Source organism: Mustela nigripes, chromosome 4 (assembly GCF_022355385.1).
Source record: "Mustela nigripes isolate SB6536 chromosome 4, MUSNIG.SB6536, whole genome shotgun sequence".
NCBI classification, from domain to species: domain Eukaryota; kingdom Metazoa; phylum Chordata; class Mammalia; order Carnivora; family Mustelidae; genus Mustela; species Mustela nigripes.
The window spans coordinates 22,867,266-22,881,702 of NC_081560.1; the positions used below are offsets into that span (position 1 = coordinate 22,867,266).

At 38.2% G+C, this 14,437-nt stretch overlaps 1 protein-coding gene across 2 annotated transcripts in view; it reads left to right on the forward strand.

The window, feature by feature from the left end:
- TNPO3 (transportin 3) overlaps positions 1–14,437 on the forward strand; it is an 88,219-nt gene that overhangs the window by 60,012 nt on the left and 13,770 nt on the right. For both annotated transcript variants that reach the window (XM_059396432.1, XM_059396433.1), the window contains 8 exons: positions 316–407; positions 1,368–1,444; positions 2,947–3,007; positions 4,657–4,797; positions 8,796–8,912; positions 10,192–10,286; positions 11,657–11,813; positions 13,412–13,579. In XM_059396432.1, the coding sequence (XP_059252415.1) occupies positions 316–407; positions 1,368–1,444; positions 2,947–3,007; positions 4,657–4,797; positions 8,796–8,912; positions 10,192–10,286; positions 11,657–11,813; positions 13,412–13,579 (908 nt within the window). The remainder of the gene's footprint in view (positions 1–315; positions 408–1,367; positions 1,445–2,946; positions 3,008–4,656; positions 4,798–8,795; positions 8,913–10,191; positions 10,287–11,656; positions 11,814–13,411; positions 13,580–14,437) is intronic.

A 14,437-nucleotide genomic window follows, 5' to 3' on the forward strand; every position in this document is an offset into this window, starting at 1 on the left:
AAGGAGATTTTTTTTTTCTTAAGTACTTGAAGAATTAAAAGAGAGTTGTATTTAAACATCTTGAAACCCATAGATGCTGAGGAGAGAGAATTTAATATTAACTTTAGTTATAAATGTTAGTGTGAAGGTCACTTTGTTGTCTAAGCCAAATAAAGAGAAACCAGCCTAAATAACAAAATACTTTAACTAAAAAAGCAGTGTTGAGCTTTTTAAAAGAATGAAACCAGCCAACCTTTTCTGTTAGTCAAATGATGGAGAACAATGAATTACCTCAGTTTAGCGTTTATTTTACTTGTATTTTTCTTTGTCTTGCAGGGACAGCGCTTGTCCTAGCCAGGTTACCTTTGGATAAGATTACTGAATGCCTTAGTGAACTATGTTCTGTTCAGGTTATGGCATTGAAAAAGGTGAGTCCAGTTACAAAAGGGGTTTTAGTACATATTTATGATGTTTACATGTTAGAAAGGAAAAGACAGAATATACAAGTGATCCTTTATCTACCTACAAAAGCCAAGAGAATGAACTAAAAAGTTATTAAAATTGATCAGTCTATCAAAGGAGCTGCATACAAGGAATAAGTATTCTAAAATCAATAGATTTTCACTATCAGTAATAGAATTTAGAAGATATAATGGGGAAAATAGCATTCAAGTTAGGAATCAAAGCCATAATCTACCATATTTCTTTTCTTTTTTTTTTTTTTTTTTTGCTTATTTATAATCTACCATATTTCTTTCAAGAATATTATAAAGATGTCAGCTCTTCTCAAGTTAAATTTATAGTGCAGTAATAGGAGAACTCAACATAATGATTCTAAAGTTTATCTCTAATCATATGCTGGTAGGAGCATTTAAGAAATTTTAGGAAAGAATAAGAAGCAACTTGCTATCTCTCTTAAAATACATTGTGAAGCCTTAGTCATTTTAAAGTGTAATAAAAAAAGAAAGGAAAAAAGTGTCCTAATAGAAAGTGAAATAAAGATACAGATTATATAATAATGTTACCTATTGTCTGTACTGTAATATATAATGTATATAATGTCTTGGTCATTATGAAAGTAAATGGGAAAACATTAAATAATACTGTTTTCCACTCCACAGTGATAATGTCATAAAAGTGTTGTATTATGTAGTCTTAGCCATGATGTAGTATTATGTAGTATTAGCCATGATGCAGTAAGATGAAGGAAAGTAATTTGACAATATGAATTTAAAAGTTTGCACCATTTGAGTAACTATTGGGAATCTCTTACAGGGAAATAAGCAGAGATTGGGAGGGAGGTTGATGTATAAGGGTGTATATCTGCAGTGTTTGCTGTAGGTATGTATGTGTAACAACACAGTATTGCTACCTCTCTGTCTCATCAGCTGTTGTCTCAGGAGCCCAGCAATGGTATATCCTCAGATCCCACTGTGTTCTTAGATCGCCTTGCAGTAATATTTAGGTAAGAAGGGAGACTGCTTGCCTGCCTTGGGTTAACAGCTCAAATAAGACCATTATGTATTAAAGAAAGCAAGTGTTTTTCACAAAACTTCCAGGTACCTCCTATAATCTCTTCTGTTAGGAGACTGGTAAGCCCATTACTTGAAATTTTGGAGCAAAGACAAATTCTAAGAATATTGGTAGACCTTTGTCAAAAGATCCTCTAAAATGTAATTGAGTTTTTTGGTATCTAGATTGGTGATTATCAGACTAAATTTAACATGCACCACAGCTACCTGGAGGGCTTATCAAAACAGATTGCTGGGTCCTAGACCCACAGTGTTTGATTCAATTGGATTTTGGGTAGGACCCAAGAATTTACATTCCTAGTAAGTTCCCAGGTGTTGCTATTGCTGCTGCTTGCTATTCCAAGGCTCACACTTTCAGAACTATTGCTGTGTCTTATAAGGGTACAAAAAAATAATGAAGACTTTTTATTGATCAAGTGAAATTAATGCTTCTTTGAAATTAAGAGGAGCCTAATGATTAGAAAAGCATTTGTGTGACAATGTTGAAAGAGTGAATCCTTACTGAATTATATAATTTATAATTTGTCAGACCCATAAATGGAACTGGATTATCAGAGTAGTTGTGTAAAAGAAAATGAGATTTTTATTAAATTGCTGTTGAGCTTATTGAAATTAAAGAATTATTTCCTTTAAAAAGGTTGTTAATCATACAGGATTTTTTTTCCCTGCTTTCTTTCAAATTAGCAGATTCTAGAACAAGGCAATTAATTGGATTTGATACATTGTGAGTGGGCCCATATTATATATCATTGGATTCAGACTAGAACCATGAGAAACATCTTGGGTAGAGTAGAATTCCTGAAACTTTTGCCTTTTAATGCTGAGAGTATAGAGCAGTATTTAGTTTATTATAGTGGATTTAGATAACCTGGTTTTTAATTAATTTTTTTATTAATTTGGAAGAGTTTACATATTCTGGTTTTTAACGGGAAGGAAATGAAAAAAATAATTATAGTGCTCCACAGCCTATGTAAGCCAGAGTTAGATTGAGTTCTCATGCTCTGGTGGAAGTGGCTTAAAGGTGGCAAAAAAAGGGTGAGGGGGATTTTTTTTTTTTTTTTTTAAGATTTTATTTATTTATTTGACAAAGAGATCACAAGTAGGCAGAGAGGCAGGCAGAGGGGGATGAAGGAAGCAGGCCTCCTGCTGAGCAGAGAGTCTGCCACTGGATCCTAGGACCCTGAGATCATGACCTGAGCCCAAGGCAGAGGCTCAACCCACTGAACCACCCAGGTGCCTGTGAGGGGGATGTTTTAAATTATGTGCTTGTGTTTGTTTGACTGGAATAGAAGGAAAAGTGTTGAGTTGTAAATAACTTTATTATTTTGGTACTCTTTATGTGGTGACAATGTTACTATGTAAGCTAGCAGGATTTGTGGCTATGGCTCTTCATTTAAATTGCTCTTTTACTGTTTTTGGTTGTTGCCTTTCCCAGACACACCAATCCCATTGTGGAAAATGGACAAACTCATCCGTGCCAAAAAGTCATACAGGAAGTAAGTGCTTAATGGACGCCTGTGGAACAAGGCTTCCTTCCTTTTTTCCTTACAAGGCTGTGGGTAACTAAAGTGCGAAGGTATTGTCTTCTAGGTTCATAGGAAGATTCAGTTCCTTGATACAGTTTAAATTTCAGTGAATAGAATAGAACCATTCAAATAAATATTTTTTACCTCAGATTTGATAAGAAAACATCCTGTGGGGAAATGCACTCAAAGTCCAGAGAAGTAGAGAGTGATTAACTATGTGTTAATCATACAGCAATTAACTATGTGTTAACTCCAACAATTAACTATGTGTTAACAACAATGTGGAGTTGCTAGGAGGCCTGATTAATACTAGCAAATTTTTTTATGCATATCTTTTTTTTTTTATTAACATGTAATATATTATTTGCCCCAGGGGTACAGGTCTGTGAATCGTTAGGCTTACACACTTCACAGCACTCACCAAGTACATACTGTCCCCAGTGTCCATATAACCCAACCACCCTCTCCATTCCCCCCTTCCCCCAGCAACCCTCTGTTTGTTTTGTGAGATTAAGAGCCTTTTATGGTTTGTCTCCCTCCCGATCCCATCTTGTTTCAGTTTTTCCTTCCCTGCCCCTCAAACTCCCCACTTTGCCTCTCAAATTCCTCATATCAGGGAGATCATATGATAATTGTCTTTCTCTGATTGACTTATGTCGCTCAGCATAATACCCTCTAGTTCCATCCATGTCATTGGAAATGGCAAGATTTCATTTCTTTTGATGGCTGCATAGTATTCCATTGTATATATACACACCACATCTTTATCCATTTATCTATTGATGGACATCTAGGTTCTTTCCATAGTTTGGCTGTTGTGGACATTGCAAGCAAAATTTTTTTTTGACAAAGCTATTTATCCCTCATGGCTTTTGTTTCCCCGTTGGAAACACACTTCTTCTTTTTTCACTGAGGGTAATATGAGGATCAAAAGGCATGTTTTGAGAAGTGTTTTTCAGACTTCGGGGGGGAAAACACCAAGTACGTTAAGTGTTTGACAGTATCAAATAATGCCATTTCATTAGCTATGCCCTTTTGTTCAGAGTATTCCAGCTCAGAACTGTCTTTAAATATCTATTCCTCTATAAATCATACTAATTATTTTCATCCTAAATCAGGAATTGCAGAGTTTATTTTTTAGTGAAGTTAGACATGCTCTTCTTCCCAAATCTTCTTCTAAAGAGTTACTGCACTTTTTTTTTTTTTAAGATTTTATTTATTTATTTGATCGACAGAGATCACAAGTAGGCAGAGAAGCAGGCAGAGAGAGGAGGAATCAGGCTCTCTGATATGGGTCTCGATTCCAGGACCCTGGGATCATGACCTGAGCCGAAGGCAGAGGCTTTAACCCACTGAGCCACCCAGGTGCCCTGTCACTGTACTTTTCTTAAGAAGTGGTTGTGTTTTAGAATTGGATAGCGTATTGAAACTCTACACACTCACATGTGCACGCACGCGTGCATTTATGCACACCAGGTTCACGTTACATGGTTTTCTCTAAAGAAAGCTTTTTCCAAATTATTTGAAAACCAAGTCAGATGTTACCAACTTGGGAGCATTTTTTTCAGCTCTTAGTTGTTCATTGTTTTCTTTCTTGTGCTCTTTGACTTTTGATTCAGATATGGCCAGTTTTATCTGAGACTCTAAATAAACACCGGGCTGATAATCGGATTGTGGAGCGTTGTTGCAGATGCCTCCGCTTTGCTGTTCGCTGTGTAGGCAAAGGATCTGCAGCCCTGCTGCAGCCACTAGTTACGCAGGTAAGTTCTTCCTTTGAGGGAAAATGTGAAGTGTGCAGAATTTGAAGTAAGAGTCTTTATTTATTTATTTTTTTAAGATTTTATTTATTTGGGAGAGAGAGGAAGGGGGAGATCCTGACCAGCGGGAAGAGGAAGAGGGAGAAGCAGACTCCCCACTGAGCAGGGCGCCCAACTCACAGCTGGATCCCAGGACTCAGATCATGACCTGAGCTGAAGGCAGACATTTGACTTACTAAACCACCCAGGCATCCCTGAAATAGGATTCTTTAGAACAAAAACTTTGCTGATGAAATGAAACCCTTTTGTATTTATTAAATACAAACTCCAAAATATTTGAAAGAGATAAGTAGTGCCTGTGGTATGTTGTCTCTGAAGGAAACTGCCTGTAATCTGTTTTGTGATAGTCTAAATAGTAACACATTTCACTGTAAAATTAAGAGAATGACTTTAATGCCCAGCTCTCATATACCAACGCTGAGCATTTTTATATTAATTTTTCTTTTTAAAATGTGTCATGTCAAATTTTGCTGTTGCTTGGCCCAAGGGAAATTTTTTCTATCTTAGTCACAGTTGGTAACATAAGTCTATTATTTGACAAGAAATGTTTGATTTGATTCTTTTATAATCACCAGGATTGATACATAATTATGATGGTATGACTCAATGTATGAGGTTCTCTAAGAACATACTCACATCAAGAACTATTCTATATGAGATGCCTATAATTAGTGACTTGGATCACTAAGCAATTTGATGTTAACCTTACAGCAAAGCCAGAACTAGATTGAGGCAAGGTGAAATGTAAGTCTTGGCATTTGTAGGTCTTGGTATAAGTGCCTTTTAAAATTTTGCTTCCATGCACTGAGGGAAATGCACAGCTCCAGGCTGGGCCATACCCAAAAGCCTGAAATGACCTTTGTCTACCAGAACAGTGAATCCATGGTACAGATTCTAAGGAGGCAAATCCTCCAAGGATTTGAGTCTGATGGTGAGTGCCCTCTTAAATTCTGCACCCTAGGTGCCTCATTCTTCTTTCTTTCTTTTTTTTTTTTAAGTAACCTCTACACCCAGTGTGGGGCTCAAGCTCATGAACCTGAGATTGAGAGTTATATGGCCCACTGACTGAGCCAGACAGATTTTTGTTTTTGTTTTTGTTTTTTTGAATTGTGAGAGAGAGAGTGGGGAATGGCAGACAGAGAGAGAAGCAGACACTCTGCTGAGCAAGGAGCCCAATGTGGGACTTGATCCCAGGACCCTGAAATCATGACCTGAGCTGAAGGTATATGCTTAACCGACTAAGCCACCCAAGCCTTAACCCCCTCTCCACGCTTTTTTTTTTTTTAAGTTGTTATTTATTTATTTGACAGAGATCACAAGTAGGCAGAGAGGATGGGAGGTATGCCCCCTGCCGAGCAGAGAGCCTGATGCGGGGCTCAATCCCAGGACCCTGGTATCATGACTTGAGCTGAAGCCAGAGGCTTTAACCCACTGAGGCCCCCAGGCACCCCCCACACTTTTTAAAAAATGGAATTTGTATAATATATTTCTCTTCATTTGCATATTCTATCCACATCTTAACATCCTTTTTACAGGCTGAACTCAGCTTGATATAATCAAAATTCTGTCTTTCAAACAAGAAAAATTCAAAATCATAAATCCATTAGAAAATAAATTAAAGGGGCACCTGGGTATTTCAGTCTATTTTACGTCTGCCTTCAGCTCGGGTCTTGATCTTGGGGTCCTGGGATGAGCCCCATATTGTGCTCCCTGCTCAGCTGAGAGCCAGCTTCTCCCTCTGCTCCTACCCCTGCTCTCTCTCTATATATATATCAAATAATTAAAAATCTTAAAAAACATATTTTTAAAAAAAAAATTAAAAACGATGACGAAAATAAGTCATCCCCTCATTGGAAACTGTGTCCATTTACATAGTATATAGGATTTGGATCAGAATCTCTTTATGGATCAGACGCATCTTTTCATGACGCCATTATTCTTGCCAGTTTTAGCTCCTTCCTGGCAACTCTGCCTCTGGGAAGGATCAGACGGAGGCTGGTCTTGGAGGCATTGGTTCCTTGGTGGCTGGTGGGAGGCAGGGTAGCTGGGCCAGTGGGGAGAGCAGGGGAGAGCAGCAGCTGTGTGTGAAGCAGAACTTGGGCTCACTCTGTGCAGAGTGGTCAGAGAGACCAGAACAGCCAGTGTGAGAACAGACAGCAGCGGGCAGAGGCCAGCATTTATTTACAATTCCACTCCTGAGGATGGAGAGCAAAGTTGGTGATGACTGCCCCCAGAGGTGTGACCCTGCCCTGCCTCTCTGTCCTGGGTGCCTCATTCTTAAGGAAGCACGCACCCCCAAGTAGAGTCATACTAATGCAGTATCAGTATGCACAGCCCTGTATCCTTTATATTATAGATTTGAATAAAGTTTACCTTTTCTGTACCCTGAGGACACCATATGTTTGTACTGCATATGTTTACACCTTTGGTTATGTGTCCCCTTCAGTGTAATACAGTCTAGGTCCAACATAATTTGATTTAATGTCCCTTTATTATTAGAGGATACACTCATGACTTCGATTTTTTTTTTAATCCTGCTAATTAAGTAGTGATCAACCCAATCGAGTACCTTGTATATAGGAAACGTGTTCTAAAGTCAGTAAATGTGAAAAAATCTTAAGTATTTATTAAAATCCACAAATCAGAAGTCAGCAAATTAGAACCAGTGGCCCTATTACCTGGTTTTGTAAATGTAGTTTTACTAAAAGGTTGCCATGTTTATTCATGTATATATTTTGTATTGGTCATTTGTGCTGTGGTGGCAAAGTTGAATAGGTAAATCATATGACCAGCAAAGACTAAAATTTTTACTATCTGACCCTTTAAGAAAATGTTTACCAGCTCCTGACTTAAATCATGCATTAAGTAGAGCATATAGTTTTGAGTGTACAACACCGAATAGATTCATAGCTCTCATCACATGCCCATTCCATGGTAGGTGTTAGTAATAAGAGTCAGTCACTTTGTCTTTCAGCCCCCGCCCACACTCATTAAGTTGAATTTATATAATAAAACCAGTACACTCAGTTAAGCATCCAATTCTTTTTTTTTTTTTTTTAAGATTTTATTTATTTATTTGACAGACAGAGATCACAAGTAGGCAGAGAGGAGGAAGCAGGCTCCCCGCAGAGCAGAGAGCCCAATGTGGGGCTCAATCCCAGGACCTGAGATCATGACCTGAGCCTAAGGCAGCGGCTTAACCCACTGAGCCACCCAGGCGCCGCAAGCATCTAATTCTTGATTTCAGCTCAGGTCTTGCTCTCAGGATCATGAGTTCAAGCCCTGCATTAAAAAAATACGTGTGTTGTGATGGCATTTTAAGCAGATGAATGTACACATTTTGGAGGAGAGTAGGGGAAAAATCCTAAACAAATCATTTAATTCAAATATGTGTATTAACATTTTTATTCCATGAGTAGATCTGGGTGTCTTGATAAGAGACACTGTTTTTTTTACTAAAACGTTTAACTAGGGGAGTTTAGAAGCATCTCAGAATTCAAACAGTGCTTTCACTGCCTCTTTCAGGATAAGGGTATTTGATATTTTTAGCCCTGCTGTAGCTTTATATGCCTTTTTATTTTTTTTAAGAGTTAATCTTGAATGCAAATAAGAACAACCTTTAGGTATTGGGATTTATGCTATGAATCTGCAAATAGCTTGGATGATAGCAAACTCATGGCTTCCATCTTGAAGTATTATGTAGCTCTTACAGCATTGTTTTGGGAAGGTAAAAGATCAAAGGCTTGAAAGGACTCTAAAGAGAGTACTTGAAAATTACTGAAGAATTGAGCCCTGTGTTTCAAAAAATGTGGCCAACAAGCTTTACTATGTTGTCTTAAAGAGAAGAAATCAGTCTGTCTGAATTTCTTCCTCTAGACAGTTTCCTAAGTTGATAACTTTTGGGGGGTAAAGAATTGAACAACTGGTTTCTCCCTTGGCAGATGGTGAATGTGTACCACGTACATCAGCATTCCTGTTTCCTGTACCTTGGCAGTATCCTTGTGGATGAATATGGCATGGAAGAGGGCTGTCGGCAGGGACTCCTAGACATGCTCCAGGTTTGTTTTCCCTGGGGAGTTTCTTGGAGGGACTAAAGGCCTGAGCAGTTTGTTCTTCACCATGTCTTGAATTCTCTTCTCTATGTTTGTCCTCCAGGCATGTTGATTTACTAATAACAGCGAGGTAGAAACTTGCCAGTTGTTCCCTGGACAGACATGCCTGGGAGTATGTGAAAGAGATTGACCATAGGACTATAAAGATCATTACAGCTATTACTACCAAATTTATGCTCTCTAGAGATGATGATGGTTTTTTGAGAGGTGGAGAAGGGAACAAATGGATGTAAAATAAAGGATCTCTAAACTCAAGGATAATTCTTTTTTAGTTTCTTGCCTGGAATAACCAGTGTACTAGCTCAGTTATTAGCAGGGTTGATCTTAGGAAAAATAGCAGGCATTGGAAAAGGTCCTTGATATATTCCCTTTTTTCCCTTCTAGTCATACGGAAGAAAATATATTAGGGAGTTTATCATGCTCCTTTTCACAAGATGTCTTACCCTTTAAAACTGACATTTCATGGGGCACCTGAGTGGCTTACTCAGTTAAGTGTCCAACTCGTGATTTTGGCTCAGGTCATGATCTCAGGGTTGTGAGATCAAGTCCCACATCAGGCCCCACACTGGGCATGGAGTCTGATTAAGATTCTCTTCCCTTTGCCCCTCTTCACGCTCTCAGAAATAAAATAAAATCAACATACTATTATTTTAAAATCTCAAAAAAATACCCTTCATCTACTCCTTTAGTGGACTTGACCATATCTAGTACACAAGCAGTCTTTACTTTCAGAAACTTTACAACTTTTGTGAGAAAGAGAGAGACAGAGATAGAGAGCAAGGTAGGGTTAGGGGATAGTGAGCATGGGAAAACGAAGAGAGAGAATCTGAAATAGTGCCACAACTAGCATGGAGCCTGACACAGGGCTCACTCTCATGACCCTCAGATCATGACCTGAGCCAAAATCAAGAGTTGGACGCTTAACTGAGCCACGAAGGCCCCTGCAGAAACTTCTGAAACTTTGAGATAGTATCTGTCCAGTTTCATCAACTAAAATATATACCCTCAACCCTTTCTGAACTGTGGACTTCATATGTGAAAACTGTTATCAGTTGAGAAAGATTTCTCTCTTCCTTTTCTTGATCTGATTCTCATCATAGTTTTTTTCTTTTCCCATCTGTACTTCCCCTATTTTGTACTTTTGTATATGTTGTGATATTTAGCAAGTCTGAATGCTGTTGGATTTAGTATATAGTATTTATTTAAAATCACCATTCTGTTTTAGGCACTGTGCATCCCTACCTTTCAGCTGCTGGAACAGCAGAATGGGCTTCAGAATCACCCTGACACTGTGGATGACCTGTTCAGGCTGGCCACCAGGTCAGTCCTTCTGAAGAGCAACCCTTTCTTTTATTGCTTTTCCCCATCACTGCTTAATCTTGTCTTGTAATGCTTGACTGTTTCTCTATAAAATGAGGCTAGTGGAGTATAGGCAGGTTAATGGTTCTCATAGCCCGTAGTTAAATCGTGAATGGAATATCCCAGTCAGTGAGGAAGAGGAGTTGGATGGAAGCAGGGTAAAGCAGCTGGGCTGGGTTTCTATCACAAAGGAGGGAACATGCACAAGACCGTTAAAACCAGCTTTGTAAAAACATTTGATTAGAAAATCTGTAGAATCCCCTGTAGTTTTATGTTTCTGGGCTGCTCTGATGACATGTTTCACTTCAGCTTTTTCATTTAGGAAACTTGGCATCCTTTAGATATAATCATATCTCAGAGTAAAAAATTCTTAGGATTTTAAGGTGCCTTAGAAGTTATCTTGTTCTGTACTTCCTGGTTCTACCCCTAGCTTTCCACCCCAATTTTTACTTAAATTTCCTTTTACCAGTAACACTGACTATATTATTGCCAAACCTTTGAATTCCTTCTTTAGTCCCTAGCTAAGGATTTGAACCAAATCAGTTAGTGAACATAAAAGCATTTAAAAATTATGAAAAATATATTATTATATGTAAATACACACTATATATTTTATCACTTATAAATGCAAAGTAGTATTAACTATTTCAGGATTGAATATTGAATGCTTTTTTGGTTAATTTTTGGACATGTTAGAAACACCTTTGTTGTTGTTATTGTTGTTGTTGATACGAGAGAACCTTGGGTAGACTCCAGTCCCTGTTTACCCAGTGTGTGTTACTTGAAAAACATCCCTGAGATGCTCTTGCTAGATAAGCATTATGAAGTAAATTTGGAAAATGCTGTGTCTTTTTTGTGGAGAGTCTCCATGTATGTTAAAGGGTCTATAACCTTGTAGGGTATTGAGTGGAAAGTTTAGAGAGTTCCTGTATACCCCTGCTCTACCCCGCACAACCCCACGGCCTCCCTCACTATTTACATCCCCCACCAGAGTAGTCTGTTGGAATTGATGAACCTGTATTAACATGTTATTATCATCCAAAGTCCATAGTTTACATTAGAGTTGACATAAGAGTGGGATTCACTCTTGGTGGTGTACCTTCTGTGGATTTGGACAGATGTATAATGCATGTATCTACCATTATAATATCATACGGAATAGTTTTAATACCCTAAAAATCAATGTATTCCACCTGTTCAACTGTCCCTCACCTTCTAACCTCTAGCAACCACTGATCTTTTTGTCTCCATCCATTGTTTTGCTTTTTACTCTGGCTGCTTTGGAGCCTAATCCTTTCATTTATACCTAGCCTGTCTTTCCAAAACACCAGGTTTATTCAGCGCAGCCCTGTCACCTTGCTGAGGAGCCAAGTGGTCATCCCTATCTTGCAGTGGGCCATTGCCTCTACTACCCTGGACCACCGGGATGCCAATTGCAGTGTCATGAGGTTCCTGCGAGACCTTATCCATACAGGGGTAGCCAATGATGTAAGTATAAACACTGTACCTTTCTACTTTGTACCTTATCACCTTTTTTTTTAAGCTTTTATTTATTTATTTGACAGAGATCACAAGGCAGAGAGGCGGGCAGAGAGAGAAAGAGGGAAACAGGCTCCCTGCTGAGCAGAGAGCCCTATATGGGACTCTATCCCAGGACCCTGAGATCATGACCTGAGCTGGATGCAGTGGCTTAACCCCCTGAGCCACCCAGGCGCCCCCCCTTATCACCTTTTTATATCTTTTCCTCATTTCTTAGGGGAAAACCAGATTTTCCTTAATTGATCTATATTGGTAGGTACATACCATTCACTAACCAAAACATTAGCTATTAGATTTCAGACAGCCTTTACTAAGTGCTAAAAGCTATATGAAACAGTCTGAAAGTATTTCTGCTCCCTTAAATCACCCAGGATTTAGTAGAACAGATTTATCTGTTTACTTATCTGTTTACAGATAAACAGAGTTAAAAAGATTTAAGTAACAATAAGAAGGCAATATTTGATTGCCAATGAGTGATAAAAGTCATGACTGCTATGAGATCAGAGGAAAGAAAGCTCCTTGGTCAGAAGTGGGTTGGGATTGATTTCTGGAAGAAGATGGACTTCACCGGGCCCATCCGATGTAGGTAGAATTTGGATGGATTAGAGAGGGGACGACAGTCTTAACTGGGGCATAAATCATAGAGAAAGGATAGTACTAAGTACGTTAGACAATTAAGAGACCTAGTTGGCTGGAGTAGTAAAATGGCTCACAAAGTTTTCTTTCTTTCTTTTTTTAAAAGATTTTATTTATTTATTTGACAGAGATCACAGGTAGGCAGAAAGGCAGGTGAGGGGATGATGGGATAGGTAGGCTCTCTGCTGATCAGAGAGCCCGATGTGTGGGGCTCAATCCAGGACCCTGAGATCATGACCTGAGCGGAAGGCAGAGGCTTAACCCACTGAGCCACCCAGATGCCCCACAAAATTTTCAAAGGTAGATTTGGCTAAATGTGGAATAGAGTCTATTTAAGGTTAATAGAGAATGGTGAAGAAAAAAGCAACTGTGTTAATGGGCTAATTATTTAAGAAGTTTGGTCATAAAGGAGAAAGAAGAAAACTAGATGTGAAAAGCAGTTTATAAAAAGTTATTTTTTCCAAGATATTAGAAATATTTGTATATTCTAGTGTATATTCAAGAAGTACCAATGTATATTCTGTGCCAAGAAGAAAATAAGGTTTTTTTGTTGTGGGGTTTTTTTTTTATAGAAAAGATTAGGTATCTGATAGACGTACTTATTTATTCGCTTGGTTTTAAAAAAGGAAATAGGAACACATTTTTCTATGAAAAATAATTAAAACTGCTACCTGCAATCTTTAGTCATTGTTTCTCTTCTGCTGTCTATTCTAAAGGTTAAGGTTAATCTCAGCTGAAATCCATGCCCATTTCCTTGATACTAAACTTTTAATATTTTCTTCCTTAACATTTTAGTGGAGTCTTTAAATCTTGCTGTTATGTATTATATATACTTCTTTTTCCAGGAAGGAGGAATTATTAGAGTGGAGAGTTGAAATTAGAATTCACCTTTTGCTCTTGTTTCCTTACAGCATGAAGAAGATTTTGAATTACGGAAAGAACTTATTGGACAGGTGATGAACCAGCTTGGACAGCAACTTGTAAGCCAGTTGCTCCACACATGCTGCTTTTGTCTCCCTCCCTATACCCTGCCAGATGTGGCTGAAGTCCTTTGGGAGATCATGCAGGTTGACAGACCGGTAAGATTGTTTTCATGAAGAATCCATTCTCACAGTCCTTAAACTTTGGTTCCTGGAGGCAGACTATAACTTTGAAACCACCTCTGTTGTATCTCCATGGTACCTAATCTAGCCATATTGCTAAGTTTAATTATTAGATGAAGGGGCCTATAGAAGGCCAGTAATGCATTATTAGGTTTTTAAAAGCATGTTCGTGTCACTGTCATAGGGTTTATATTATCGAATACTAAGCATGGAATTCAGCTGTGTGGCTGGCCAGTGAGTAACTTGTTCTTTTGTAAGAGGTGCCCATATATCAGTTACATAGTGGTATAGGTTATTCAAGAAGGGAATTCACTCCAAGCTCCTTAGATAACATTGTATGGTTTTCCTTAGTAATAAGTCTCACCAGAGCATTTGGGGATAAAGAAGCAGAAAATCAGCTCACAATATACACTTGGATTTCTCCTTTGGATTAATTTGCATCTTGTTTCAGTTCTTGATCCAGGTCATTTATCACCTGAGCATGGAAGGTTTTTTTAGGCTATCCAGTAATGTCCAAGTAATTTCATTACTGGGCCATGATCATAAATGAGGTTATGTGTACTGCGTGGAAGTTTTGAGCATAGTGGTAAAGTATATATAGCTTATACATTATTTTTTAAATAGGATTTATAGTTTTTAATATTAATACAAAAGCAGTTTAGAAAAGTGCACAGTTGGTTCTAGTTAAAGTAAGCTATCTTCCAGAACCACAGAAAAATCCAGATGCACAAGTTTATTGTAAATTTTAAGTCCATATATATCTTAATGTTGTCTCTTGCTTTGTATCATTGATGACAGTTGTTAGCCTCAACTTCAGTAGTTTCACAAAGCAGA